The 26,649-nt window shown below is 45.0% G+C and overlaps 3 protein-coding genes across 6 annotated transcripts; 2 read left to right on the top strand and 1 right to left on the bottom strand.

The window, feature by feature from the left end:
* The first annotated feature begins 1,485 nt into the window (after window positions 1-1,485).
* On the top strand, window positions 1,486-10,602 carry sack1fb (scaffolding CK1 anchoring protein Fb). The gene is made up of 5 exons (XM_086120008.1): window positions 1,486-2,118; window positions 6,514-6,681; window positions 7,169-7,290; window positions 9,157-9,884; window positions 10,330-10,602. The coding sequence occupies exons 1-5, from the start codon at window positions 1,654-1,656 to the stop codon at window positions 10,374-10,376; spliced, it is 1,530 nt and encodes a 509-aa protein (XP_085976134.1). The 5' UTR covers window positions 1,486-1,653; the 3' UTR covers window positions 10,377-10,602.
* A 341-nt stretch (window positions 10,603-10,943) lies between these two features.
* On the bottom strand, window positions 10,944-23,648 carry cyth4b (cytohesin 4b). 3 transcript variants are annotated; one of them, XM_086120011.1, is made up of 13 exons: window positions 22,913-23,648; window positions 19,987-20,069; window positions 19,855-19,925; window positions 18,909-18,972; window positions 17,851-17,969; window positions 17,000-17,080; window positions 16,757-16,869; window positions 15,833-15,993; window positions 15,187-15,298; window positions 15,026-15,102; window positions 13,774-13,845; window positions 12,726-12,880; window positions 10,944-12,010 (listed from the first exon to the last, which is right to left on the bottom strand). In XM_086120011.1, the coding sequence occupies exons 1-13, from the start codon at window positions 22,953-22,955 to the stop codon at window positions 11,923-11,925; spliced, it is 1,239 nt and encodes a 412-aa protein (XP_085976137.1). In that variant the 5' UTR covers window positions 22,956-23,648; the 3' UTR covers window positions 10,944-11,922. The 3 variants fall into 3 exon arrangements, with proteins under 3 accessions (XP_085976137.1, XP_085976138.1, XP_085976139.1); XM_086120012.1 differs by having other exon boundaries at window positions 15,845-15,993; window positions 22,913-23,638; XM_086120013.1 differs by lacking the exon at window positions 22,913-23,648 and adding an exon at window positions 21,786-21,931 and having other exon boundaries at window positions 15,845-15,993.
* Window positions 22,579-26,564, top strand: rac2 (Rac family small GTPase 2). Of its 2 annotated transcripts, none has more exons than XM_086120014.1 (7): window positions 22,579-22,741; window positions 23,903-23,974; window positions 24,206-24,323; window positions 24,400-24,462; window positions 25,162-25,321; window positions 26,014-26,189; window positions 26,369-26,564. In XM_086120014.1, exons 1-6 carry the CDS (start codon window positions 22,707-22,709, stop codon window positions 26,181-26,183), a joined length of 618 nt encoding a protein of 205 aa, XP_085976140.1. In that variant the 5' UTR covers window positions 22,579-22,706; the 3' UTR covers window positions 26,184-26,189; window positions 26,369-26,564. The 2 variants fall into 2 exon arrangements, with proteins under 2 accessions (XP_085976140.1, XP_085976141.1); XM_086120015.1 differs by having other exon boundaries at window positions 22,580-22,741; window positions 26,053-26,189.
* Window positions 26,565-26,649: the final 85 nt, after the last annotated feature.

Below are 26,649 nucleotides of genomic sequence, written 5' to 3'. Positions count from 1 at the left end.
GAAGCCATGCTAACTGCGAAGCTAACCTAAGGTTCACACGTAACCATGAAACAAAGGAATGAATTGCTTGGGTGATTGTGTTCACTTTTCAACGAAAGTCTGGCTGGAACCGCGTTACAGCTGGGCGTATGCAACGCTGAACGACAAAATAGCAGGCAATTAATAAGTGGCATCTTTAAAAAATGGTTTGCTTTGCTACAGGGTCATACAACCTATTCAGAAATATTAAATTGTTTTATGGTCGTGTAAAATTTAGTAGTTTAAAGAAGCCATTCTTTAATGTTTATATGCTGTTAAATAATGTTACTTTCCCGCTGAGTACCCCTGAATCGTTACGTTCTCTTTTCTTGTGTTCTGCCACCACCTTGTGGCGGATGAAGTAATTACATCACTGGTAGATTTTTCTTTTTAAAGGATAAATTGAAAGGAGGATGGTAAACGTATATTTTGGACAACTACGGGGAGAAAAAAATGTGTAACAAGCTTATATTGTGCTGTTGACGAATGAGAATGCCATAAATTGGGTCCACAAAGTCCGTAGGCAGACCGAGTAGCCAAAGTAATTGAGCCGAAATAAGTGGCCACAAATGACCACCGTGCAGGCAGAGATGATTATTTACACAGTCATAAATAATGTTACTATAGCAGATTTAACTACCGAAAATGCCCTCCAATTTTGGAATGACCCAAAGACTGACAACCTTCCACACTCGCATTCATAACTATACGAAACACGTGGTCACCGTGCTGACCATTTTAAATATATTCCATTGAAATATTTGAGCCCGACAAAATATTGTTTTAATGTAATATTATGACGAAATGGACTAGGTTTGGAACACGCTTAAAAAGGTGCTAAAATAATACCTTTTGAATAAACACAATGGGATCCATATGGCAAAATTGGCATGACTACGGAATAAGATAAATGACTTCTAGCCATGTGCTCTAAGGCAATAATAGAGTTATCGTCACGAGTGACACAAACCTGAAGTAAATTGACACCAACATCAGCTGAAGCACAAACCACAAATTGTCAACGAACAATGAAGCCTAACTCGTTGACACTAACATAACACACAATTTCAACCCTCATACAAACGCAGTCGCACATAGAGAGATAGATGGATAGCCATCAATTATAATCATTTCAACACTATCCATGAAAGCATGTGACATCTGTCAGGGTGTTCCCATACAAACGCGAACTTTGCTCAGTTTTAATAACGCGCTGTATATATACAACAGTATGTAAAAAAAAAAAAAAGTCCAGCATGTCAACAGAAACAAAACTCCCCATCCGAAGTGGTGCGTTTGGGTATTATTTGAAAAACTGTAAAATCGTTTTTTAAGACTAAGGAGTAAAGTGGGTGTGTTAAATGCTAGTAAAAAATAATTATATAGTAATAAAAGTATTGAAGAGCCATATCCACGTGTTAAAGGGTGTTTTAAATGGTTCGCGTGTACAAATAATGACCTTGGCGGCGAGTGAAGATACCTGAATTCCGTTTGTCTTTGAAGGCAGCAAGCGTCGGCCGCGCCCCTCCTCCACTCCCCGGCTTCAGGTAACTTTGTCCCGGGTTTCTGAGTTCCGTACGTGTCGGCCGCCACTCTCCTTCCAGCCAGGTTAGGCCAACGGGGCAGACAGCAGCCATGGCCGAGTCCCAGCTCGTGTGCATGGAGGACGGCCGAATCGGCGTCCAGGTGCCGGAGACGCGGCCGGAGTTCTACTACAGCGAGGAGCAGCGCGCCGCCATCGAGGAGCTCCTCAAGAACGGCGACGGTGCCTTCAAAATGCGCCTCAAGGACGACAACATGAAAGACTTTTTATCCGCCAGAGAGGTGAAAATGTTGAACAACAACTTCAGACACTACGACGGAGCCGGGGAGGGGGACGGACATGCGGCCGGGGGGTCGTCTCCGTCCTCGGACTCGGGGGTCCACTCCACCTACTGGCCGCAGATGTCCGACACCGAGGTGCCGCCGCTGGACATCGGCTGGCCCAGCTGGGGCTTCTTCAAGGGGGTGACCCGAGTGGCGGTCCACACGCACCCGCCCAAGGACAACGGACCCCATATCAAGGAGGTGGTGCGCAGGCTCATCCAGGGGGCCAGCAAGGTGAGCATAACATAATAATATTATTATTAATAATAATAGCGGTCTGCCTGCAAAATCACGCCGTGAGAAGAAAGTACAGCAAAAATTGCAGATGAGGAATTTGTCTGTACATATTGATTCGGTTAGCCCAGACATGTCCAGCTCCGGGCCTGGAGGGCCACCGTCCTGCCTATTTTCCATCTCTCTCGGCTGCAACACACCTGATTCAGATGATCAGCTCGTCGGCCAGCTCTGAAGCAGCGTTAGAACATTCCTGATTATTTGAATCACCTGGGTTAGCCCTTTGTAAATGTGAAGTTCTTGGATACTTTTTATTATTTAAATCTTTTTTTTTTTTTAAGTTTTGTTTCGCACCGAAAGCAGTTGTTTGTTGAAAAGTATTGAATTATCGCGATTGAAATTTCGGCCGTGCATCCCTTCGTTGACGTCTTTTGACACGTTTCATTCTTTCTTCTGCCAAGGAGCTTCATATGTTTGCAAAGGGTGTTTTTGCAAATGGGTAGTATTAGGTAAATAAAACATGTCAGACTCACGGAGGAGCAAGTAGGAGCTTGTTAAACCATGACTCGGACGTGCATCCTGGAAAGTTTTGTGACACACATTTTGTCTTTGTGACCTGTTACTAAGGCTAATTGATTTTAATTAATGTTAATGGCTCAGGATGATTACAAATATGGGAGGATTGTTTTTTTTTGTTTCGTGCAGGGGGGGGGTGAATGAAGTTTTTATAAACGCATCTTATTTTCTTAAATCTTGTTTTTTGAAAACGGTCCAAAAAAATGTTTTTTGCAGCTTACATAATTGACTTACGAGAAAGGCGTTGATTTCCTTCATCGGACCGATGAGGTCACAGTGTTGCTATCCTGGTGGTGCCTTTTCAAAGTTCTAATTTTGTACCTCAACAGCTGACTCGGAAAGTGGCCCAAATAGTGACTTGAAATGTGAAATCACATTTCCGCCAAACAGGACAATTTGGATCACTTAACGCGTAACGTGCAAGGATGGTAAAAGCGTATCATCGAGGGAAAGAGTATCATCGAGTTAATAATTCTTCACTCACTGAAACAAAGACGAGAAAACGCTGAGCTGTGCTTACACTAAATAGACACGGCTGTTTAATCACCCATCTTTCAAAATCGAAAGTATGATCTGAATGCTTGTTTTTGTTTTCCTTTCGATTCATTTGTCATCAAAGGTAGGAGAGAATGTTTTAGAAATAAAAACCTTGAATATATATTCAGAGGAGCCAGATGAGGTGGCTCGGGCATCTGTTCAGGATGCCTCCTGGACAGGCGTCCGAAATGAGTTTCCTCCGCAGGGTTTCCGGGCCCTCAAAGATAATGTGAGAAGCTGGCCCCCTTTTTTTTTTTTTTTTTTTTTTTTTTTTTGCTCGTAGTTGAGCTGCTGCTCCTCCATGTTGAGGAGGAGCCAGATGAGGTGGCTCAGGCATCTGATTAGGAGGTCTCCTGAACGCCTCCCTCGTGAGGTGTTCTGTGCAAGTCCCCCCACCAGGAGTCCCAGGAGACGCCGGAGAGACCATGTCTCCCGGCAGGCCTGGGAACGCCTCGGGATCCCTGGGAAGAGCTAGTAGAAGTGGCTGGGGAGAGGGAAGTCTGGGCTTCCCGGCTAAAGCTACTGCCTACGCGACCTGACCCCAGATAAGCGCTAGAGAATGAATGGACGGATGGATAATTTTGTGACGTTGGCGTCTTGGACGCTTTGATGTTTCCGACATCTGATATTTGCGCACTGTCATACAAATGGATTTTTTGGTTGTGTTTGTTCAAAACCAAAAATAAAATTGGACGAGGACCTTGAAAAAAAATAATCGGGTATTGAATTGCAACTTTGAAAGGGAAAGAAATCGCATGAAATAATTCAACGGCTGCTCTCTCCAGTTTCCCCGCAAGAACTGCCCCGTTGCACAAGAATAATTTAAAAAAAAAACACCCCCGCGAGAAGTAACCGTCACGGGCGAGTCCCACTTATGTCTTCCAATTCAATCACTGAATCGTGTAATCGATAATGGTCTCGTTTTTGTGCGGCGGGCATCCCGAAACGCGTCGTGACGCGCAGACCAAATATTTGTGCGAGGCAGGCAGGCATCAACTTGGGAAGCGCACGCCGGCTCAGACTTGTCAACTCGGCGTCTTGGTAAAAAAAGACCCCAAAGATGCCAGCCAGAGGTCGCGTAAAAGGACATCTGCAAGGATGGCGCCGTCCAATTGCTGCTCGACTGGTTGATCGACATGTCGCGTCGGTTGTTTCATTTGAGCGCGGCTTTGTTGAATGACAAGACGGAAAACACCGTCTTTATTATTGCGTGTGTGCAACTTCTGTATCGGATTGTTTGTCATCCAGCGGAAAGGTCCGTGACGTCATAAAATGCGGAAGCCGGCCACAATTTCTCTCAAATTTAGAGAAAAAAAAACCCATTAGGAGCAGTCCGAGTTTATTTGTTGTTGTTTTTAATCTCGGAATTCATTTTTTTAAAATGCTGAAAAACTGTCTGACAGCGGAGGCTCTTTGAAGTAGCTTTTTTTTCTTCCCCCCCCCCCCCCCCCAATTGTGCGGCCCGTATCGAATGCGGTGGCGGGTTTTGAACCTTCTTTTCTGAGGAAAGCCAGAAGCTGTCAGCAACGAGTTCAATGGAAGAGCAACGTTTGCAGTCGTAACTCTTCTGTGGGGGGGGGGGGAGGCTGTAAACAACCTGGCAGGACACAGGCGGATAAAAGCCAGTCGCGCCTTTCTGCCCACTTAAAATTCAAGCCGAGTGCCTGCTGAGGGGAAGTCAAAGAAATTTCCGACGTTAATTAAGTTGCGCAATGATGGCGGGCAGCGAAACAAGACTGCGGGCTGACCCATTTCTCGGCCGAGTGTGTCAGCCCCAGGAAGGAATGACTCACTCAGCATGGTCCGTAAAACTTGCGAGGCCCGTTGAGTGCGACTCACTCATTCCGATTCAAACCGAAGTCGTTTTCGTTTCAGTTTCTTCGTTCAAACTGCTTATTTCCATTTTCCAAGGTGTCGATCATCATGAATAAAAGCTGATCGGAGCCGTGGCTTTATTCGCGTCAGCGTTGCGTTTGCTTTTGGCTTCATTTAAAAAAAAAAAAAATATTTATTGTTCCCCGTATATTCCTACTGTGCAAGGTGTTTATCATTTCATAGCAAGAAATCCATCGACGCGTGTTGTGTCGTTTGTCGGCATGTAGTCGAGCGTGCTGTGGATTATTTGGAGCTCTTGCCTTCGTTTCTATTGGACAAGGTGGCGGTCAATCAACATGAGGAGCATCGTCGCCAATCCTACGACGCATACGTGGTGTGTGACTGTCACTGAATATGCCGGAAGACTTTTTGTGTTTTTGTTTTTGCCAGCGAACGCATTTTTTAATGCGCGCTTACTGTATGTACTTCCAGGTAAATAAAAATTATTTAGACAGAGCATTTTCACAAATCTTTTTTTTTTTTTTTTTTTTTTTTTGCTCATTCCATTTCTCCGTACACCCCTTGATTGACTTTGGGACCAGTCCGCGAGCTACCGGTCCATCGCAATCGACGTATCGGGGCCGCACTGCCTCAGGGGCTCCGAGAAGAGTGTCGTGAACAAGCTCGTCAACTATGAAAGTGGGGGCGGAGGGTCGCCAAGTAGTACTGTATTTTTAAAACGAGGCTAAAAAAAAAAATGGTGAAAAGTGGAGACTTCCGCAGAGATGTGGGCCGCTCCGGGTGTGTCTTCTGAACGCATCGGAAATAAGCCACGCCCACCCTTCACCTGTCACTCAAAAACGCTCGTACGGACAGAATGTACGCAAATGGCTGTCGATGTCATCTGCAAGCCAATTAATGTGAACGGCTGCACCCTTCTTCACGAAACGGTGCGGACCCCCCCCCCCACGGCGACACAACACGAAGCGAGCCCGTTGTTGGTTTGTTCCCGCGCGAGTGAGCTCGCAAACCGCAGTTAATTTCCCCCCGGAGCGTCTCCGTTGCGTGGACCGAGCCGGTGAGCCCGCGAGCCCGTCCCGCTCGCCACCCTTTTGCTTTTTGAGCCGGTCCTCAAAGCAGAGACACGTTAGCCCAAATAGCAAACACTTGGATTTTTTTTATTTTTTTTTAAACCTCACTGTATTTTATAGCAGTAGAAACGGGTGAAATTCTTATGATGACGTAACTTGCAATTGCAACAGATGGCCACTCGTGTCACAGAGTCGCTTGTACGGTCATGGCTCTGGCAAAAATTGGTATTGAACGTCCCTAATCCGCAACGCGCGTCCTCGACCATATTTCATGTGCCGTCTTGACAGACAAACTGAATTTACCTCACGGGGTCTTCGGTTGTTACTATTGTTTGTAACGTCTTTTGACGGAGGGTCGTTTCTGTGCTCCTAAAAGGTGATCGCCATCGTGATGGACCTGCTCACCGACCTCCAGATCCTGCAGGACCTGATGGACGCCGCCTGGCGCCGCTCGGTGCCCATCTACATCCTGCTGGACAACCACGGCGTGCCGCACTTCCTGGACATGTGCTCCCGGCTGCACATCGGCGCCCAGCACCTGCGGGTGAGACACTTTTCCCCCTTGCGGTGATAAATTTCCCCCACACAAAAATTGAGCGACGGCTTTCGAATCTCATAGCGGAACATTCTGGGGGGCGGTTGGACGTGCGAATGGCAAAGCCCTATCTGGCCGCAATGGTCCACCCGCAAAGTATTTGCAATAAAGGTCGAGAGGCCTCATTGACTTGACCGAACCGGGACATGGATTTGCATATTTGTTGGTTGTTTACCGTGAAGAACTGGCGCTCTTGTTTATTTTCATTTCCCGGTCTCTCGAAAGCGAAAGGTGCGCTGGCTTGGCTCACCGCAGAAATGCGGGAGGCCGAGTCGACCGCAGGCTGACATTTGAAACTATTTGAACTTGTGACGGTACGAGGCGGTGACACGTGTCGCTCTCAGGAAGCGACTTTGTCCTTCAAAACACCCTCATGCCAATTGTCTCTGCGTTGTCTTCACGATGTTCTTTCCAATCCCCAAACTCTGATCCGCAGAACATCCGTGCCAGAACCCTCACGGGGGTGGGCTTCAACTTGTCCTACGGCAGGCTCCCCGGCTCCATGTGCTCCAAGTATATGCTGGTGGATGGAGAGAAGGTGGTCTTTGGATCCTACAGGTGAGAAGAGAAATTAAGCGCTCCCCCCCAAACTATTTCCCGATGGGTCAGTTATGGGTTCTACCTGGCAACAAGTGACAAGCACGTTTTCCCCCTCACCATTTTTTTCCTGCTTAGCCATATGAAATTTGGCACGCTTGTCTGTCATGATGAGACCCACAAAAAATTCTCCAAAAAAATCATGCTTGAAAATCCACACAAAGTCTGCCATTTTGTTTTGAAGCTGACAACAAAGGCTCCATTTGAAGCTATTGTCACAACACAGTCAAAGTGACTCGAGAGTTCCCGTCTCAATTTGGGGGAGCCAATTTGACTTAGAAACGTGAAATTTGGTTGGCAAATCTATCAGAAGTTAGACACAAAAAGCCTGATGAGTCCATGTCTGAAAATACTCAACAAGTCTGCCATGTAAGTGGTTGGTGGGAAATTCAGCCCTTGGGGCCATTTTCACTCCTCCATCTGAAATTTAGCAAGAGCCAACGACCCCCCCGCCCCCTTTGTCCCCTCCAAAAAAGCCTTGCCAGAAAATACACTTGCAAGTCTGCTGTTTTGTTTTCAAGCCAACACAATTTTAGGGATCAAAAAAGGGAGAAAAAAAAGTGCCACGCGTACTGGAAATTCCACAGCCATAATACGCAAAAACATCCCTGAAATCGTGCCGCCAATAAACAGCAAAGCTTCACATAAACAATCAAGCGGATTCAACCCAGGCTACATAAAAGAGTTCAAGTTGGAGCAGTCGTTTTCATTTCATTTCACTGCGCTGCCACACCCAGCAACCCGCCCCAGGACTCGATGTTCCAGTTTTTGTTGTTTTAAAAAAAAAAAAAAGCTTAACGCGCTCCGCTTGAGAGCGTGATTAGCGCCCAGTGATTGACGCGAGTGATTAGAGCAGGGATCAGTTCCACCTGCGCTGCCAAAGTGACAGCTGGGCCAAACTCATTAAGCTCAAGAAGAAAGTCGAGGCCACGTGCAGAAGTCGATAATAGCCTTTTAAGTGACAAAATGAGGGTAGTTCGAGCGTGGGTTTTTTTTCTCCCCCTGTCCCTCCCTTGTTTCTGACTTTTGGGTTGAGTGAACGCTGGCGCGTTTTGGCTGCCGCTGCTCAACCCGTATTATTTTGTGTTTTTTGTTATTGTAAAGTGTCCTTGGGTGTCTTGAAAGGCGCTTATAAATAAAATCTATTATTATTATTATTATTATTATTAAGCGGCGCTTCGGCGCAATGATCCCACGAATCTGACCTGCAATTTTGCAGATTTTCACCGCTAACACGCCTTTTGTCAGCGAAAAATGACAACTCAATGGAACGCTAATGATGCGACTGTCAAAACATGCCTTGTAAATTTACGGCTTTGTGTTTGAACTGGGCGGTGGATTTTATTTCTTCATTGGAGTTTAGTCATCCGGATTTTTTTTCTAAGCATTTAAAGTGTGTGTAATTAATATGATATTGTTTATTGTTCGGCAGCTTAATTTATTGCTTTTTTTTTTTTTTTAATATATAAATATGAGAAGAGGGCCTTGGAAAAAGTCATCCAAATTCAATCGGCATAAAATCGCACGATTGCAAGGGCGAGGCAGCTCGATGTCGCATATTTCATACACAAGCTAACTCAATGCGCTTCACAACATTTAAAAACACGCACCAACAAAAAAGTTAACCTTCACCCTGTTTGCTTTGAAGTCAGCCCCCCCCCCCCCCCCGAATGGACCCGAGTCCGCAGACCTCAGAGCCCTGCTGGGTTTGTACCCAGTTAGCGTTTCTTTCGTGCGATTATTTCTCCCAATCGTTCAGCCCTATTGTCATGTGCCGTAGTGGTGACGAGGTCACGCCAAACTTACCCGTTCTTTCCCGCGCGGCAGCTTCTCGTGGTCCACGTCGCGCATGGACCGCAACACCATCACGGTGATGACGGGCCAAGTGGTGGAGTTCTTCGACCAGGACTTCCGCGAGCTCTACGCCGTGTCGGAGAAGCTGGACCTCTTCCGCGAGTTCCACGTGAGCCCGCCGGCCAACGTCGGCGCCACCGTGCGCGCCAAGGCGGGCCCCAAGCGCCCCCCGCTCCCCGCCACCACGTCCCGCTTCCAAGTCAGCCTGGGCGACCCCCGCAAAGTCAACAACATCGAGGTCCCCGCTCACAAGTACTACAACCCCAAGTACTTCCTGTTGTTCCCGGACGTGCCGCATCCGGCCAGGTCCCTCCAAGGGCCGACCAAACCGTCCGAGCTCTTGCGGCTCACCGTGCCCCAGGACCCGGTCACCAGTAGCGAGAAGCTGGACCGGCTCAGCCCGCTCCCGTCGGAAGCCCCCGTGGAGTTCTTCAAGAAACCCAACGGGGTCCCGCAGGAGAAGAAGAGACTGACGCTGAAGCAGAAGATCACCAAGAGGTTGTCGTCCAGCAAGCTGTCCATCAACAGCGGCAGGTCCAGCCCCGCCCCCGCCGGATCCACAGAATACCTGGGGAGCCAGGACCACCTGGAGGTGAAGGTCAAGTCGCCCCCCAACAGGCTCAGGCTCCTCAAGAGGCCGTCCACGCTCGGGCCCAGGACCGACTCGGTGCAGACGGTCGACACCACGCAAGACAACTTGAGTGAGTGATGCCGACGTGACGTGAAGTCGGATGGCGGAAGGAAGTCGTGCTCTTGCTCGAAAAAGTGAGCACACGCCTGTTCAAATGCCCCGCTTGTTGTTATGTTCTGTTTTTTTCCCCCCAAAAATGGAGAAAGATCAGCCATCTTGGGGCATGACAACTCAATTGAAGAAGGAAAAACGAAATCTTTTTGAGAGCCCAAGTTAAAAACAAAACAAAACAGTAAGCTAATGAGGCTGCACAAATTAACTTAGTTGGGGATGCAGTTGGTCGGTCAGGGAAAGCCTGGAACATCTCAACTTTATTTGGGTTCCTCAAAATGGCGGCAGGCGTTTGCTGACTCCCTTTCAGCATGTTAGGATTCTTGTTAATGTTCCATGTTTCGATAATTCTGCGACCGTATTTCAGTCGTGATTTTTTTCCCCCCCCCCCCCCACCTACACAGGCATGAAGAGTCACCATCGATCTAAGCAAGTCTGCAAAGTGTCCTGAGCTCTCGTCTTGGACAAAGATTGTTTTTTTTTTTTTTTTTTTCTCCCCTCAAGTATATTTGAAACGGTTTACAAGCACTAAATTCACTTTTGTTCGCATGCGTCTTGGACATCCTGCGGCTAACTGGAAGTAGCGCGCTCTCGGGACAGCTGACCAATCAAAGTGGCGATAAAAACAAGAGTGCCTTCTTCATTGTTGTAGAAAAAATAAAATAACTTGGACAGTATGATTTCATTTTTGTTCGTCATGAGGATCTTGGAGAGGTGTTTTGTCCATGTTTGGTGAATGAAGTGCAATTTCCAGGAAGGTCGTAGTCCCTTTTATGTTGCGGGCTTTAAATGAATTAAAATGTCATTTTGCTATTGGAGAATTGCAAAATAATTGGCGTATTTTTGCCTTTTGTTATTATTTTCAGAAAAAAGGAAAAACACTGTGAAAAGTAGTTATATATTTTTCCTATTTTTTTCTGTTGCATGAAAATACATATTTGTTGTATTTATATATTTTTTCTCGAAAATGTTGAATACTGGTAATTTTTTTTACAGGAAGAAACGCAAGCAAAAAAAATACAATGAATAAGTAGTCAATTTAATTATGAATCAATTGTTTAACAAATTAAATGAATGAATATTTACTCATTAAAATATATTTTACGATTTCTACTCTGGCCACTTGAGGGCAGCAAAGAACAATGGGACTTTTTATGCTCAGTTGTGAGCGAGAGATACTGTTGGCCAGACCCCAAAAAAAACAATTTACATATATTTACATACAGTGTGTGTATATATATATACACACACACACACACTTTGCACTCCCCCCCCCCCCCCAAAAAAAGCATTTCTAAAGAAGACAATGCGTGTGGAAGAAAAGCAGAAGGACAGTAATAACTGCACAGCTGCTTGCACCACGGAAGAGGAATAACAATACATGCTGATTTATATATGGCCCTTTCACAACAGCGGCAGCCGTAACAAAGCGCTTAGCACAGGCATGTCCATCTCCGGGCCTGGAGGGCCACCGTCCTGCCTATTTTCCCAGCTCTCTCCCGGCTGCAACACACCTGATTCAGATGATCAGCTCGTCAGCCAGCTCTGAAGCCGAATTCGAACGATCCTGATTATTTGAATCGGGTGTGTTGCTCTTGGGTGAGCTGGAAAACGGGCAGGACAGCGGCCCTCCAGGACCGACTTTGGACACCCCTGGCTTAACAAAACGGTTAACATAAAGTAAAATAATAAACACAACACATAACATAAAACACGGACAGTCGTGCAGTCCTAACCACTTTTCCGTCACACGCTTTGTTGTTTGTGAGTGATGAATAGTTCAAACACCTCAAAGAGGGCCCTTATAGATGCACCTTCATTTGTCACAAAAAAAACACTTTACCTTTATATTTATAAATACATACATATAAACGCACACAATCACCTGGCACACAGTTGGTCCCAGCCTTCGTCGGGGCCCAAATACGAAGACTAAGCGCGAGCGGTTCGATCCGAAATGTCCGCCAGTGCGCAGGTTCCATTGACTCGAGTCCAGTTCAGTCCTGCGGTTCCTGGTTCTGTTTGATGAGCTTCTTCTTGCGCTGGGAGACCAGGTCGTAGAAGGGGTCCTTGGTGATGCTCGCCCTTTCAAAATCAACAGCGATATCACTCATTTGAAAACGATCGCGGCAGTTCCGTTCCACAATTCAACATTTTAAAGGGTTGACACGCTGTATGTATTTTAACACATTTTTTAAAAAACCTGAAACTGTACAAATGTGCAATCTTTTTTTAATGCATGAAAAAAAAATCAAAGAATTGAATGCGCTTACAAGATCAGCATTATTGATTTGAACAAGGCAAGTATGCATGACGTGAGAGAAGACATTGTATCCTTCTTTTTTTAAAAAGGCAGATGGAACAAATGCCGTTTTTCTTTTCTTGACAAGAATATGCACCGTGAGTCTTAACGCGGCATTGCGATTAATATTGCGTTTGTCGGATGTGAGTTAAACAGCAAAATCCACTCTGCTTTTTCACCGTTTTGTCACTTTATGCTGACTGAAAATGACATCGGAGTTGCTCAGGCCTCAGGGCACCACCAATCACGGCTCACGTGGGTTGAAGCCGTGGTCAGTCATTACATGAGACCAAGACGGCCTGCCGATTAGTTTTATTTGGCATTGTTTTTTTTGTCAAATATGGAAGTGTTGTGTGAACGCCGTAACATTCAGGCAAACACTTTGTGATCGAAATTGAATCAACTTTTTTTTTTTTTCTCCCCGCGTAAAAAGCCCATTAAAAAAAGTGCCGCATAATAATAAAGTCCGGCGTTTAGCTCAAAAGGTTTGTGGGGTACCTGATGGCGTCGATCCAGGAGTCTCTCTCGCCGGCGCTGGCGGCGCAGATGGCGTACGACTGATGCTTGCCCTGCACCACGCGGCCGTCCGTCTCCGTCTTGCACGCCTTGATCTTCTGACCCCGACTGTTGGGGTTGTACAGCTCCAGGCAGTACTGGTGCCACAGGGCGCATAAAGAAAAAAAAGGTCAAATGGGAGGAGCGTGGCGGTGGTGGGGGCGGTTGTACATAGACAAATCAATCCAAGTCAATACGCAAGTCAATCATGCACAACATTACATAATATTAAAAAATAATAATAATAATGGACAAATAAATAAAAAAATAAGGCAAATACATGACTGAAATGTCAAAAAATATACTGTGTATAAAACTTTTTTTAGAATGCAAAAATAAGTATGCACACAAAGTAACGAATGCATCGAGATGTTTTTAAAAATAAGACTACAAATGATGTGATTTAATTAAAAATACATTCAGCAATATATTTGTATCTCATTATGAAAATACATATTTAAAACCAAAAAATGCACAGATAAAGAAGAACATAAAACACAAATACAGATGTATCGGTAAAAAACAAAAATATAGTCGACCATGCAGGCTCATCATTGGGCACCCGTGAATTCGCGAAAGTGCATATGATTTTGAGGAGCCAACCCGTTTTTTTTTTTGTGGAAAATGCTTATTGGCAATTCATTCCAGTTTTTCTCAAGAGTTTTTATTATTTATTATTATTATTTTTAATGCGCTTTGTAATGTCCATCATTATTGGCAGATTTTTGCAATTGTAATTTTAAAACGTTTCGAATTCATGAACCGCTCTTTTGTAAATATGTGAATAAACACACAATTTAAAAATAGGTATAAAATACAAAATAGACAAACAAAAATAAGCGACATTGATTATTAAAAAATATGAAAGTAATATTTAGATAAATAAATAAGGGAGTGTATAATATGCGAGACGGTACAAAAAAAGAGCTCAAATAAAAAGCTCCATTCGGACAGTCGTGCGTGTTTCATGTGACGTGTGCTGGATGCTCACAGGCTTGCGGGGGAAAGGGACGTCTCGGACGCACAAGTTCTCCAGCGGGATGATGCCTCTGGGCTCCTTGTCCTGCTGAGAAATGCCAAGGATCAGGAGCATGCCGACCAGATACCCTGGGTGGAGAAAGTCTACACACCCCTCCTGAACCAGTTCGCAGTGGACGACTCGCCTTCAAACTCACATGAACTAATTTGCAGCATTTCAAAGTGTTGTGGCTGCATTACAGGGACCACCCATCCATCCATCCATCCATTTTCTGATCCACTGATCCTCACAAGGGTCACGGGGCGTGCCGGAGCCTATCCCAGCTGTCTTCGGGCGGTGGGGCGGGGGACACCCTGAACCGGTTGCCAGCCAATCGCACGGCACACAGAGACGACCGACCATCCGCGCTCACACTCGCATCTAGGGAGAATTTCGAGTGCCCAATCAGCCTGCCATGCATGTTTTCGGAATGTGGGAGGAAACCGGAGTACCCGGAGAAAACCCACGCAGGCCCGGGAAGAACGTGCAAACTCCTCACAAGAAAGCCGGAGCCGGGATTGATCCCGTGACCTCTGCACTCGTGTCATTTCACGAACAAGTGGTGCATTTTCAAACTTGCCCATAGCCGTACAAATCTTGTCACGCTCATTACAACCCCTCAATGGCAACCCGCGACGATAAAATGCAAAACAGTTTGTTTCACCACCTTATTTTTTCCCGTTTCGACAGCCTGCTGTACAAATAATCAAATAACATCTTAGTTGACCCAAAAATGAGCGTACATTATTATACGCGGCTACAGAGAGGAAAAAAAAACCCAATTTTTTGTAGGTTGATTTTGGGGAGGCATATTGTCCACGGGATACTGGGGTATCTTATTAAAAAAAGTACTTGACATTTTCCAAATGCATGGAGACAATATAATTTGGGTTCCTGTTCGCAAACAAACCTTCAGGCTTCTGCTTGAAGGCAAAGACAAATGTCAGGAAAGCCTGCTGGAACAGCCAAACACAATTTGATGGAAATAAGAGGAACTTGACATGCCGTCAGGTGCGCGATGGCTCCCATTGAATACAAGTTTGAACGCAGCCACGCCCCAGAGGGTGTGTACACTTATACTCATAAACTTCCTGAGTTGCAGATTATGGCGGGAAACGTTTTGAAACGATTCCTCTCGGTCTCATTCGAACAGGGCCGGCTAGACTTTTTTTGTATTCGAGAGTCGCTTGCTTGCCGACAGGAAGTGTCTGAAGAGAGGCCTTACGGTGGTGTACTCAAAGTAGTAGAGGCAGTTGTCGGTCAGAATGAACCATCGCCTCTTCCACGTCTTCACTCGGCCGCCTTAAAACGAAAGACAAAAACAAAAAACAAGGATTCTCGTTAGAAACGAAACGAAGGAAGCGCACGTTTGGGGCGTACGTTTACCCAGCTTAAGGAGCCACCCTTCCCGGTCCGGGTTGAAGAACGTGTGCGTCAGGTCGTTGCCGTCATCCTCGGGAATCTTGAACGGCTCCTTGCGGATGCTCTCGTACAGTTTCTAAGGAAAGAAAAAAATAAAAAAAGACGATCATTGAAATCACAAACGGGAAATATGACAAAACAAGTCACAAGAGTGCAATGACAGCACCGCAACCTAAATAGAACGGCCAAATGATGAGGAAAGACAAGCAAAATACAAATAAGGATCAAGGAAGAATATTACCAAATGAATAAACCATCATCAACAGGATGCCATGTAAAATTGTGATCCAAAGAGTAAATAAAATTATAATTAATGTAAATTACACTGCTCCAAAAAATAATAATAATAATTTCCAATGTGTAACAATATTCTAAAATAAATACAATTAAATGTCAATATTCAAATTTAAAAAAAACATTTTAAAATGATCAATAATAAAAAAAATGCTGAAAAAAATGATAATTTCAGACACAGTAGTGATTTAAAACGGAAGAAAATGTTCACGTAATCTTAGGCAGTCCTCCATTGCATGAATATTTTTTTCCGTACATTTTTTAGGTACACGCTGCGACGGGACGCAAGGTTTTACGAATATTTCTGCTGGGTGACCTGCGCGTTTACCGAGAGCAGCTCCGCGGGGAGGTCGCGCCCGTTGTTGATGCCTCTGTTCATGCACACAAATCGCTCCAGCGTGGTCTTGTCCTTCACGTTGGGGTTGTGCAGGCTGGTGTTCAGCATGATGATGGCGAACGACAGGATGTAGCACGTGTCTGTGGACGCATGTGCAGCCGCAGAGGAAGAGACCCAGACGGGCAGAAGTGAAAATCCCAAAGAAAAACGCTTTCATGCACAAAAAAAGCATCAGTCGTCACTTACAGCTGATCACTCCGATGGGCTGTTAACGAGTCAGTCGCGACATGACCTAAATTCATGTGACATAGTGCACAAAAGCAAAGAAATTGGCTACAATCTCGTATGACCTTTTGAAATTTCAAATCTGATCAAATGGGGTCCCTCAAGGGTCAATCCTCGGACCCCTTTTATCAGCCTGTATAAGCATCCCCTGAGTCAAATTCGTCAGGAGGTTAATGTAGGCTGTCATAGCTATGCCGATGATGCGCAACTACTGCATGTTTGTCACTGTCCCAAAGTGACAACAGTTCTATTAAGGTATTTCACTGACTAAAAGGAATGGACAAGTGGATGAACTAAAACTTGCTTCAACTAAACCAAACCAAAACTGAGGTAGCTGCTTTTTTGTCATGAATAAAAGAAGATTGCTGTTTGTAAACACTTGAAGGCACCGTCTTAAAAAGCTAAAATATGAAACTTTGGGGTGCAGACTGATTCAGATCTGAGCAATTTTGAGCGATCGCATCCGATCGATCCCTCTCACAGCCCTTGACCAACTCAACAACATCTGCCCTTGGTGAGTCAATGTGTCACCTTGGCCGCACACTGAAGTAGTTGCCCCGCCCCTGAACACAACAACTTGAAATAATCCCCAAAGTTGAAAAAGAAATGTGAGTTTACCAGTTGACTGGAAGACATTTACGTTGCATTCGCAGTATCTCGCGGCGAATGCCTCCATCATGCGGTCAATCTTCTGGGCCTCGCCGGGCAGCCGGAAACTCCACAGAAACTGTCTGCCAGGTTTGCAAGAGGGGGCAGTTAAAGATGACGTCATAGTGCGATGTCATGCGCAGACGTGATGTCATAGCCTGATGTCAAAACCCGACATCAACAACGGCCACATCGGAGCTTGTCGAAACAGACCTGAGCGCCTGGACTAAGTTGAGGTCGGAGAACTCGTGAAGTTCCACAAAGGCCTTCAAGGTCTGCAGGTGCAGCTCGTCTCTAATTTTCAAAGAAAGAAGACAATGGAACATTTTGCCTAAGATGTTCACTTCAAAGCAAAATGCAAGACTTCCTCTGTATTTTGGGGGCGCGCCTTCCAGAGACTTTTTGGGTGGGCCTGCTTATGAGGTCTACCAATTTTCACATTGTCAAGTCCAACTTATGAATGGGGCTGGGCTGAATTTATCCAACCATTTTTCAAATTGAGGAAAGGGCCGCTCCCAAGCAAAATGGAGAATGGCTTTTTGAGACTTTTGGAGGGTCGGCTCATGACAGACATGTTCACCAAATTTGATGCTGCTCGGTCCACCTGGCGTTGAGGGCTGAATTTTCAAATGTTTGGGGGGGCTATGCCACTGAACTAATTTCAAGGAGCATTATTCCTGTGCGCTTTCGAGCATGGCTTCTTTGAGACTTTTTTGTGGATCTACTCTCGGGAGATGAATCCACCAAACTTTACACTGCCAAGGCAAACCTGTGACAGGGGTTGAAATTCGCTTTCAACTCAAGAAATAAAATGAAAGCGAACGGGCCGCTTTGGGGCAAAATGGAACGTTTCCTTTTTGTAGGGCCACTCATGAGCGAAAAGTCGACCAAAAGTAACACTGCTAAGCCAAACCTGTGTGGAATTTGCATGTTCACCACCCCAATTTTCAGGGTTCAGCATCAAAGTTGGCAGGCAAGTTCGAGCCACGCGACTTGACCAAACGCTTTGGCACCAACAACTTGGTGTGTCCATCTGTCCAGTAGACATGGTTCAAGTGTTTCACCTTTCTCCCAGGAACTCCCCGATGGCCGTCTTGTTGAGGCCCTCCTCCTTGAAGAGGAAGTCGGCGATGCATCCGGCGCTTCTCTCCAGTAGCTTGTTCTCCACCAGGTAATTGATGCCCTGAACCACACGCGCATTTTGAGCATCGGTTTGGTTGGTCTAACTTATGCAAGACAAACGGGCCGCATTTCTTCAACATACACATTCACACAAGCATGTACAACATTTGCTACTGCATGTCGGGGTGGGTGGGGGTTCAGGGGCGGGAATAAAATGACAAATCAAGCTCAATCCAGATCTGATCCAGATTGCGCATTTAGCCGCATTGTGAACGCAACACGTTGATTTGCTACTAGCAAAGCCAAAATGTAAATGAGTTCTGCTTATTTTGGATCTTGGTCAATAATCATTGATTTTACAAATGCTGAAGAATTGGCGCAGGCCCTGGAGAACTAAACGTGCGCACGGGCATGTAATAACAAATCGAGTTGAATCCAGATCGAATCCAGATTGCACGTTCGGCCCCAGTGTAAACACAACAAGTTCATACGATGAAATCTGGGAATGTCAATTGTGTTGACGTCGCATCGTGGTCCATTAAGCGTTGATTTGACAAATCTTGGGGCCTTGGTGGAGATCTCTGAATCCTTTTTGTTTGGCTATGATCTCATCTCCGGCTCATTTGTGCACAGGGATAAAGTTCTGTTATTCCGATTCCCTAAAATGGCATCCTGTTCTGCTTTCACATGTTCACGAAGCGCAACCAAAGCTACTTTGCGATGCTAAAAAGGGACGCAGTGTGGACAAAAGCACTGAGACGCATGCAGGCATTGAAAAATGACCCCAAAATGGGCTGTTCTTCTCATCCCTCGACATGTTCGAGTGGCCTAATTGAGTCCAAGTTCCTGGTATGCAAAGAGCGCTGCGATGCGTTCAGCGTGGAGGAAATCACACGCGCGGCATCGTCGTACTAAACAGGAAGTCCCCGCTTTGCCGAGACGGAGGCAAAAACATGCAGACGAGCACTCGCTGCACCACAAGTGACATTTTGATGCTCACCTTCTTGGGGTCCATGTTGAATTTCTTCTTCCCATTGGAAAACTGTTTCCTTCCCATGTTTCTGCTGCAAGAAAGAAAATGAAATGAGTTTGTCGTTGAAGGACCCCGAGAAAATGGCTCTAGAATGTTTGCGTCGAACCAAAAGGCAGACTTCTTGTTTCTTTTCTCACATACTTTTTTGGGTGGGTCGATTCGGAGACATTTACTGAATCCCATTCCGCAATTTTTGGGAGTTCCTCTGGCAAAGTCTTCCAAGTTCAGCTCCGTGCAACGCCCAACAACACCAAATTTAGCTCAATGTATCTGCACCCAACTGTCTTCCATATGAGGTTAAAATTTGGTAGCTAGCTAAAAAAAAAAACTCTGTCTGACAAAATCTTTCAGACAATTGTGGACCTCTAATAAAATTGCTGAATCAAGCTTAAAATGGCCACTTTTAAGCAACACAGCAGACTTACTTTGTGTTTTCATGCATGGCTTCTTGAGATTTTGATTAAATTTTTTTGTCTACTCATGATAAACGTGTCTACCAAATTCCACGTTGCTAAAGTCAACAAGCTTAAGGAGCTGAATTGTGGGCAGGGAGGACCGCAGGTTATGCAGCCAAACAAATTTAGGGGAAGTACATTATTAAGACCTTTTGTGTTTTCAGGCATGGCGTGTGAATTTTTTTGTGGGTCTTCTAATGACAGGCGTGTTTTGGGAGCGTAATTTAAAATAAATTGCAGTGTATGCATATGGACTAATTTCGGGCAATTAAAATGATGTGGCTTCCTGTCTGTTTTCAGGCATGGCATCGGGAGGTTTTTTTTGGGGGGCCAATCATAGAAATGTTGACCACATTTTATGTTGCTGAGTGAAACCGTCTTGGGGCGCTGAATCACCACCCCCAGCCGCCAAAAAAAGGATTTTTTTTTGTCGCTCTCTTTGTGACAGACTGACCTACCTTTCCTCCGTCTCAGCCAACTCGAAGTTGAGAATCTCGGCCATGACGCTGTCAATCTCCTCCTTCAGCTTCTGCACACACGAAAAGTCGTGACGAAATGGATTTTGTCATGCCAAACGTGTGACGTTTTACCTGGATGTCCTCCAGAAGTCCTTCCTTGTGCGTCTTGATGTTCTCCAGCTCCAACTTCTCGGCCGCTGTGAAGTCTGACAGAACTGTAACACAACACAGTTGTTCATTCCTTTGACGTCATGAAGTCATCCGTGACTTCATGACGATCCTTACTGATGCAGTGGCAGTATTTTAGAGGAGAAGAAGAAGAAAAAGGAGAAAAAAGTCACCACAGTGCATCTTTCACAAAGTAGGGGATTGTTATTGTTTATATTACTATTTGGTGATTGAATATGTAAGATATTTTTACAGCTTTGTGTAATAAAAAATCATCATTTTCAACAAGACAAAGGCAGCAAAAATGTGATCACAATTCAAACGGACGAAGGATCTTTCTTTAGCATTACACACAAAAAAAAAATCTTTCCGAAAAAAGCAGCAATCGGGGTTGTTGTCATGATTGAAAAGCTCCCTGAGAACAAAAAATGCAAAACATTTATTGCGGGACCACGCCACATCTTGCCAATAGTCGTGCAACCTTCTGCATCAGGAACTTTCCTTCTGATCATAACCTAAGCCAAACATCACCCTCAGTCGGTCTGGGACTGGTTTGGATGAACGAAAACTTCTTCACGTAGAGTTTTGTGTGTGTGTGTGTGTGCGTGTGCGTGTGTGTGTTTGTGTGTGCGAGATCATGGGATCATCACTGTACTTCCTCTTGACAGATGCTCGCTTCTTGTGAACAAGACGACGAGCCAAAACGCCCTTCCTGTGTGCTGCTTGTGCAACACACACACACACACACACACACACACACACACACAAGTCACCGAAGATGTTGCTCACATCAGGAGAAAAAAAAAAAAGCAGTTTTTAAATAGTGGCCATATGGAGGAAATGACAGCACACTTTACTTTGTTCCACTTTAGCCAATAGTTTAGAGACACTTTCTCATTTAGCAGCATTAGAAAGTGTCTTTAAACCTTTCACTGGTTTTGTACCGAGCGAGCGTAGAAGGTATACCAGTGTGTTGCCAGTTTTTGGAATCAATTTTGCTTTATATATATATATATATATGGTATATTGACAAGAACTCAATGTCAATTTCAGATTCGATTTACACCAGAGACAGCTGGGGGTTTTTTTTTAAAAAACAAATTTCGATTTTTTTAAAATAATTTTTGTTTTTTACTGCCTCCGTCTGTTTTTAAAGGATTATCCCTAAAATGATCCCTGCCCCTTTTAATTGGTATTAGATTTATGTCATTATAATTTATACTGTATTATCATTTTTCATTCTAAATATTAGGTTGTAAAAAAATGTAACATAAAACAAATATTGAGACAAAGAGGTACAAAAAAAATCTATTAAATCCCCGCAAATATCCACTATAAATGTATTCTTTTAAATAAATTTCAAAGAAAACCAATTTTTCACCAAAAACAATAAAACCTTTCATTGAAAGGTTTCAACAAAATAACCATCGCGAATGTTCAATATCAAATGTAAAAAATAAATTTTAAACAAAACTTGGAATGGTAATGTAAACGATTCTGATATTTTCAAAAAATGTCATTACTTAACAATGGCAGCAACAAACAAAATTAAAAAAATTATAATTCATCATTTTCAAGCCAGCAAAAGCACTACAAATCTATGATAACATTCATCATTTCGATCCCCCAAAAAACATTAAAAAAAGACAACTCAAGCGAAAATAAAAAGAAAAATAGAAAACATCTCATGATAAAGTTAGGAAAAATCAGCAACAAAAAAACAAGCGCATTATTTTTGAAATGCTGAATTATTATTTTTTTACCCATTTGGCCGTCTGTCATGAGATCCGGCAAAATAAAAACGCAATGTGACCAAATCCAAAAGCAGAGCCAGCTGATGTGGATGCTGCATTAGCACCAAGCGTCCAAAGTGACACTTGAAAGACTGACACGCTCGGCGAGCCCGCCACTTCCTTCCCCCCTAGCAGGAAGTCACCCTTTCAGAATAAAACCACTGATCCGACGTCAGAGTAAAACATGATGTGCTACTACTATTGTAAAAGGTTTGTAGCTTTTTCTTTTTCTTTTTAAAATCATTTGACATCATGTACCAGCGGCGGTCTGCTACTTCCTCTTGTCAAAGCAACAATGCGTACCGTTGACAAAGTCATACAGTGGCGATAAAATGTCTACACACGTCTCTCCAAATGCCTCTTTTTTTGTGATTTGAAGCCATGAAAAACAATTACAAACTTTTTACACCTTTCATGTGACCGATAACCTAAACATTTGCGGTTGCAAAAGTGTGCACACCCTCGTCATAATTTGTATGCGGCTGTGTTGAAAATTCGCCGATCAAAGACGTTTGATTGACTTTGCCGTCGTATCATTGGATTTGCGGCCGCCGCGTGTTTTGGACACTCGGGCGGAGCTGTCAAGATATCACCACATGGTGGTGCGTGTGCTCCGATGGCGGCGGAAGATGCCGGTCCGACCTGGCAGACCCAAACGTATTGGGTGTTGCACGTCAGCCAAAGGGGAAGTAGAACAAAAGCAACTCCAACAGCTCAGCTCCACCACACACACACACACACATGCACACAGTCAAAGTGCGCTTGTGTGTGTGTGTTATAACTTCCTGTGGTGTCACACGTTAGCTCGTCTTTTAGTGCGAGGGTGTGTGAGTGTGTGAACGTGTGTTTGCGTGCGTGCGTTCGTGCGCGTTGAACGTGAAGTGGAGCAGCATGCAGGCCATCAAGTGCGTGGTGGTGGGAGACGGGTACGACTTTCATTTTTATTCCGCTTGATCAATTCGGATCAGTTTGAATTACAGTATTATTGCGTGATCATCTCTCAATTTGTAGAAGGTGTGCACTGCGCGCGTGTGTGTCCGCGTGCGCGCGGGCGCAGCCGTTACGCGTCGGTGCCGAGTCGATTGACAAGAACTGACCTTGACTTGGCACATGCTGGACAAAAGTATTGGGGCGCTCCATCTCAGGATCAACTCAGAATGGTGACTTTTCAAATTTGACAATCCTGCGCTAGTAGTAGCGGAAAATTTTGAGCGACTTCCTTTTCTCGACACCCAAGTCGTCTTTGGGCAGAAACTGCGCTCGGATGAGGTCGGTGCGGAAGAACCGTCAGTAGAAGGCGCATCAGTGAGCATCGATGTGATAAAAATGGAGCAAAAAGTCTCCCGAGACGTAAGGCTTCCTAGTCTCAAAGCTAACCGGTCACTTCCTGTGGGCGTCCCAATACTTTTGTCCACATGGGTAATTCTTCCATCACGTTATCTCAAATTTATGCGTAACTTGGGTGGCATTGCTTTACAAATGTGGTGAACTGGCTAACGAACTAACTCCAAAGTAAATGAGGGACTTCCTGACTGAGCGAGCAATGGTCGTTTCGCCTGACTAACTGCCTCGCTACCTGGCTAACCAGCTAACTGGCTCATTAACAGTCAAATTGACTAGCTAAGCAACTAATTCGCGAAATTAATAAGCGACTGACTAAAGGTCTGACTGACCAACCAAATCCAGACCAACTAACTAGCTAGCTAACTTGCTAACTAACTAACAGACTGCCTAACTAACCTGTCGACTGGCTGACCGGGGGTCTTGCCCCCGTCAGTGACTGGTTGAGGATCGAAAAGACTAACTAGTAGGCCACACTTGTTGTACATCGACGTCACTCTGACATCCTGTGTGGTTGTGGACATTATTAAGAAAAAAAAAAACGTTGATAGGAGCATGTGTGTCAGGTGTGACGGCAACGCGTCAATCTCACCGCTTCCTGTTTTCACACACTCCGCTTCCTCTTTGCACTGACATGCACACACACTTTACTTTTTTTCTGTGTCAAAAAAGCGTGTGTGTGTGTGTGTGTGTGTGTGTGTGTGTGTGTGTGTGTGTGTGTGTGTGTGTGTGTGTGTGTGTTCCAGGGCTGTGGGGAAAACATGTCTGCTCATCAGCTACACAACCAACGCCTTCCCAGGGGAATACATCCCCACTGTGTGAGTACACACACATACACACACACACACACATGCACGCACGCATCAAAAGTGGGCACGGCTCCCGGATTGAGAGCGGCGCTCGTGCGATGCGTCGACTCATTTCAGAATAAATGTTCGAATATGAACTCCAAGGCCGGAGGGATTTTTCTGATGGGCGGGGCCATTAAAAAGCCTCCGTCGGGTATTCTTGCCTTGAGCGTCTTCCGCTTACTTGTGTGTGTTCTTGAGCTTCGACAACTACTCGGCCAACGTGATGGTGGACAGCAAGCCGGTCAACTTGGGCCTGTGGGACACGGCAGGCCAGGAGGACTACGACCGACTCCGCCCGCTGTCCTACCCGCAGACGGTACGCGCACACGCGAGCGCACGTGAGCACGCGCGCACTCATCGTCATGCGTGTGTGTGTGTGTGTGTGTGTCCAGGACGTGTTTCTGATTTGCTTCTCCCTGGTGAGTCCTGCGTCGCACGAGAACGTCAGAGCGAAGGTAAGGCTCGCGCGCTGCATGATTGCTACAATATTGACCAAGCGCCCCAAACGTGCCTTGAAAGCCAATCTTGAGACTCTGATCCAGGCGCCTTGAAACCTTAATTTGAAACCCTCATCCGAGCTTGAAACCACAAATTCTAAAACCACAATTGATTTCCCTAAACCTGACCTGTAACCCCAAATTGAAGCCCTACTTTGAAATACTAGTCAGGTATTAAGTCCTCACCTTATCTTGATATCCTACTTCTCAATCACAACCCTTGGTTGAAACCCTACAGCAAAACCCTAATCCTGTCTAGAAACCCTAAATTAAAAACCCCAACTCTGCCTTGAAACCTTCCTTTAAAACCCCAATCCTGGCTTGGAAACCTAAATTGAAATTCTAACCCTGGTCTGAAATTTTTCTTCTGGCTTGAAACAGTATTTTAAAACCCTAATTCTGCCTTGAAGGCCTAATTTGAAACCCTACCCCTTTCTTGAAAAAAAAAAAAAAATGAATCCTGCCTTTGAAACCCCACCTGTAACACTGGCTTGGAACCCTAAATTTGAAACCTTAGTCTTAGCTTGAAACCTGCATCCTCGTTTGAAAACCCTCAAAACTTTGAGCCCCCTTATTTTTTTTATTTCTGATGACCCAAATCCTTTGCGAGCCCCCAAAATCCTCATTCACCAACCTTTTTTTTATTTTTTGCGGCAGTGGTACCCTGAGGTGCGCCACCACTGCCCGTCTACGCCCATCATCCTGGTGGGCACCAAGCTGGACCTGCGGGACGAGAAGGACACGGTGGACAAGCTCAAGGACAAGAAACTGGTGCCCATCACGTACCCGCAAGGACTGGCGCTGGCCAAGGAGATAGGTAGGACAACTTCAAACCTTATTCCTCAGTTCATCGGTTATCTGGCGCCCCTAACCATGGATTGAAATGCTGACACCAAACCCTGACAACAATTTGAAACACTAACTTACATTTTTAACTTGTCATTTGAAACCCTACCACTGACTCCAAACTGTCATTTGAAAGCCTTCCTCATATTTGAAAGCCTAATTCTGTCTTGGAATCCTAATTTGAAACTCAAACTCTCACTCTGTTTTGTAACCGTAATCTGAAACCGTAATTTGAATCTCTCACACAGACTTGAAACCCTAATCTTGGCTTCAAACCCAAATTTGAACACGACTTTGAGAACCCACCCCCATCTTGAAACCCCATCAATAACTCGACACCCCAATTGGAAAGTCTACCCTTTGTGTTTCCCACCCTAACTTGAAACCCTATTCTTTGCTTGAAACCCCACCGCTGACTTAAATCCCTAGTTTGAACCCCATTAATGGCAAGATGGAGTTTCTTCACTTGAAACACGAACCTCTGCTTGAAACCCTAACGAGAAACCCCAACACGGACTCAAAACCCTAATTTAAACCACCAATGCTGCCCGAGACCCTAACATGAAACCTAAACCCGCGTTTGAAACTCAAATTAGGGACCCCAACTTGAAGGCCCCAACCCGCCTGAATTTACTTCAGTCGGACTTGAAACTCTACCCCTAGAAACCCAAATCTCAAGCTGGCCCCAATGCTTTGCTGCAGACGCCATCAAGTACTTGGAGTGCTCGGCGCTGAGTCAGCGAGGTCTGAAGACCGTATTCGACGAAGCAATCCGAGCCGTTCTTTGTCCTCAGCCCACCAAAGTCAAGAAAAAGCCCTGCGTGCTCATCTGACCTCAGGTGACCTTTCACAAATCAACTCACAAGTTCTTTGTTCACCATTTTGTGTTGATTGAAATTTGATGTTTCAAACATACGAATGGTATCGGCCCTGATTCAAGAGTGAATCCTCATCCTGGTCTGAAAAAAAGTGGCCACCCTGGGAGAAAATGCTCATTTTTGTTTTTTCCCATGATTAGGCCACAAAACAAAGTGACGTACGCCTTCTTCAAGAACTTGACGGACATGCGACGGAAAAAAAGAAAAAAAAATCAACGTCAGCAAACTGGAAAAGGAGCCATGTCAAACCCTTGCGTGGATGCTCTGTCAAAAATAAATAAATGCGAGTTGTGATTAAAAAAAAAAAAGAAGAAAGAAAACAAATGAAAGCCTGAAGTTATTCCAGTGCAAAATTATTTGTCATCATCATTTTATTATGAGGAGTGAGATGAATGGTCGCCGTGCCGCCTCTCATTCATCT

The sequence above is a fragment of the Hippocampus guttulatus genome, chromosome 9 (genome assembly GCF_054856545.1).
Source record: "Hippocampus guttulatus isolate MCC_2025c chromosome 9, RoL_Hgut_1.0, whole genome shotgun sequence".
NCBI lineage: Eukaryota > Metazoa > Chordata > Actinopteri > Syngnathiformes > Syngnathidae > Hippocampus > Hippocampus guttulatus.
Note: the sequence above shows the minus strand (reverse complement) of the source record. Positions and strands in the feature narration are given on the sequence as shown.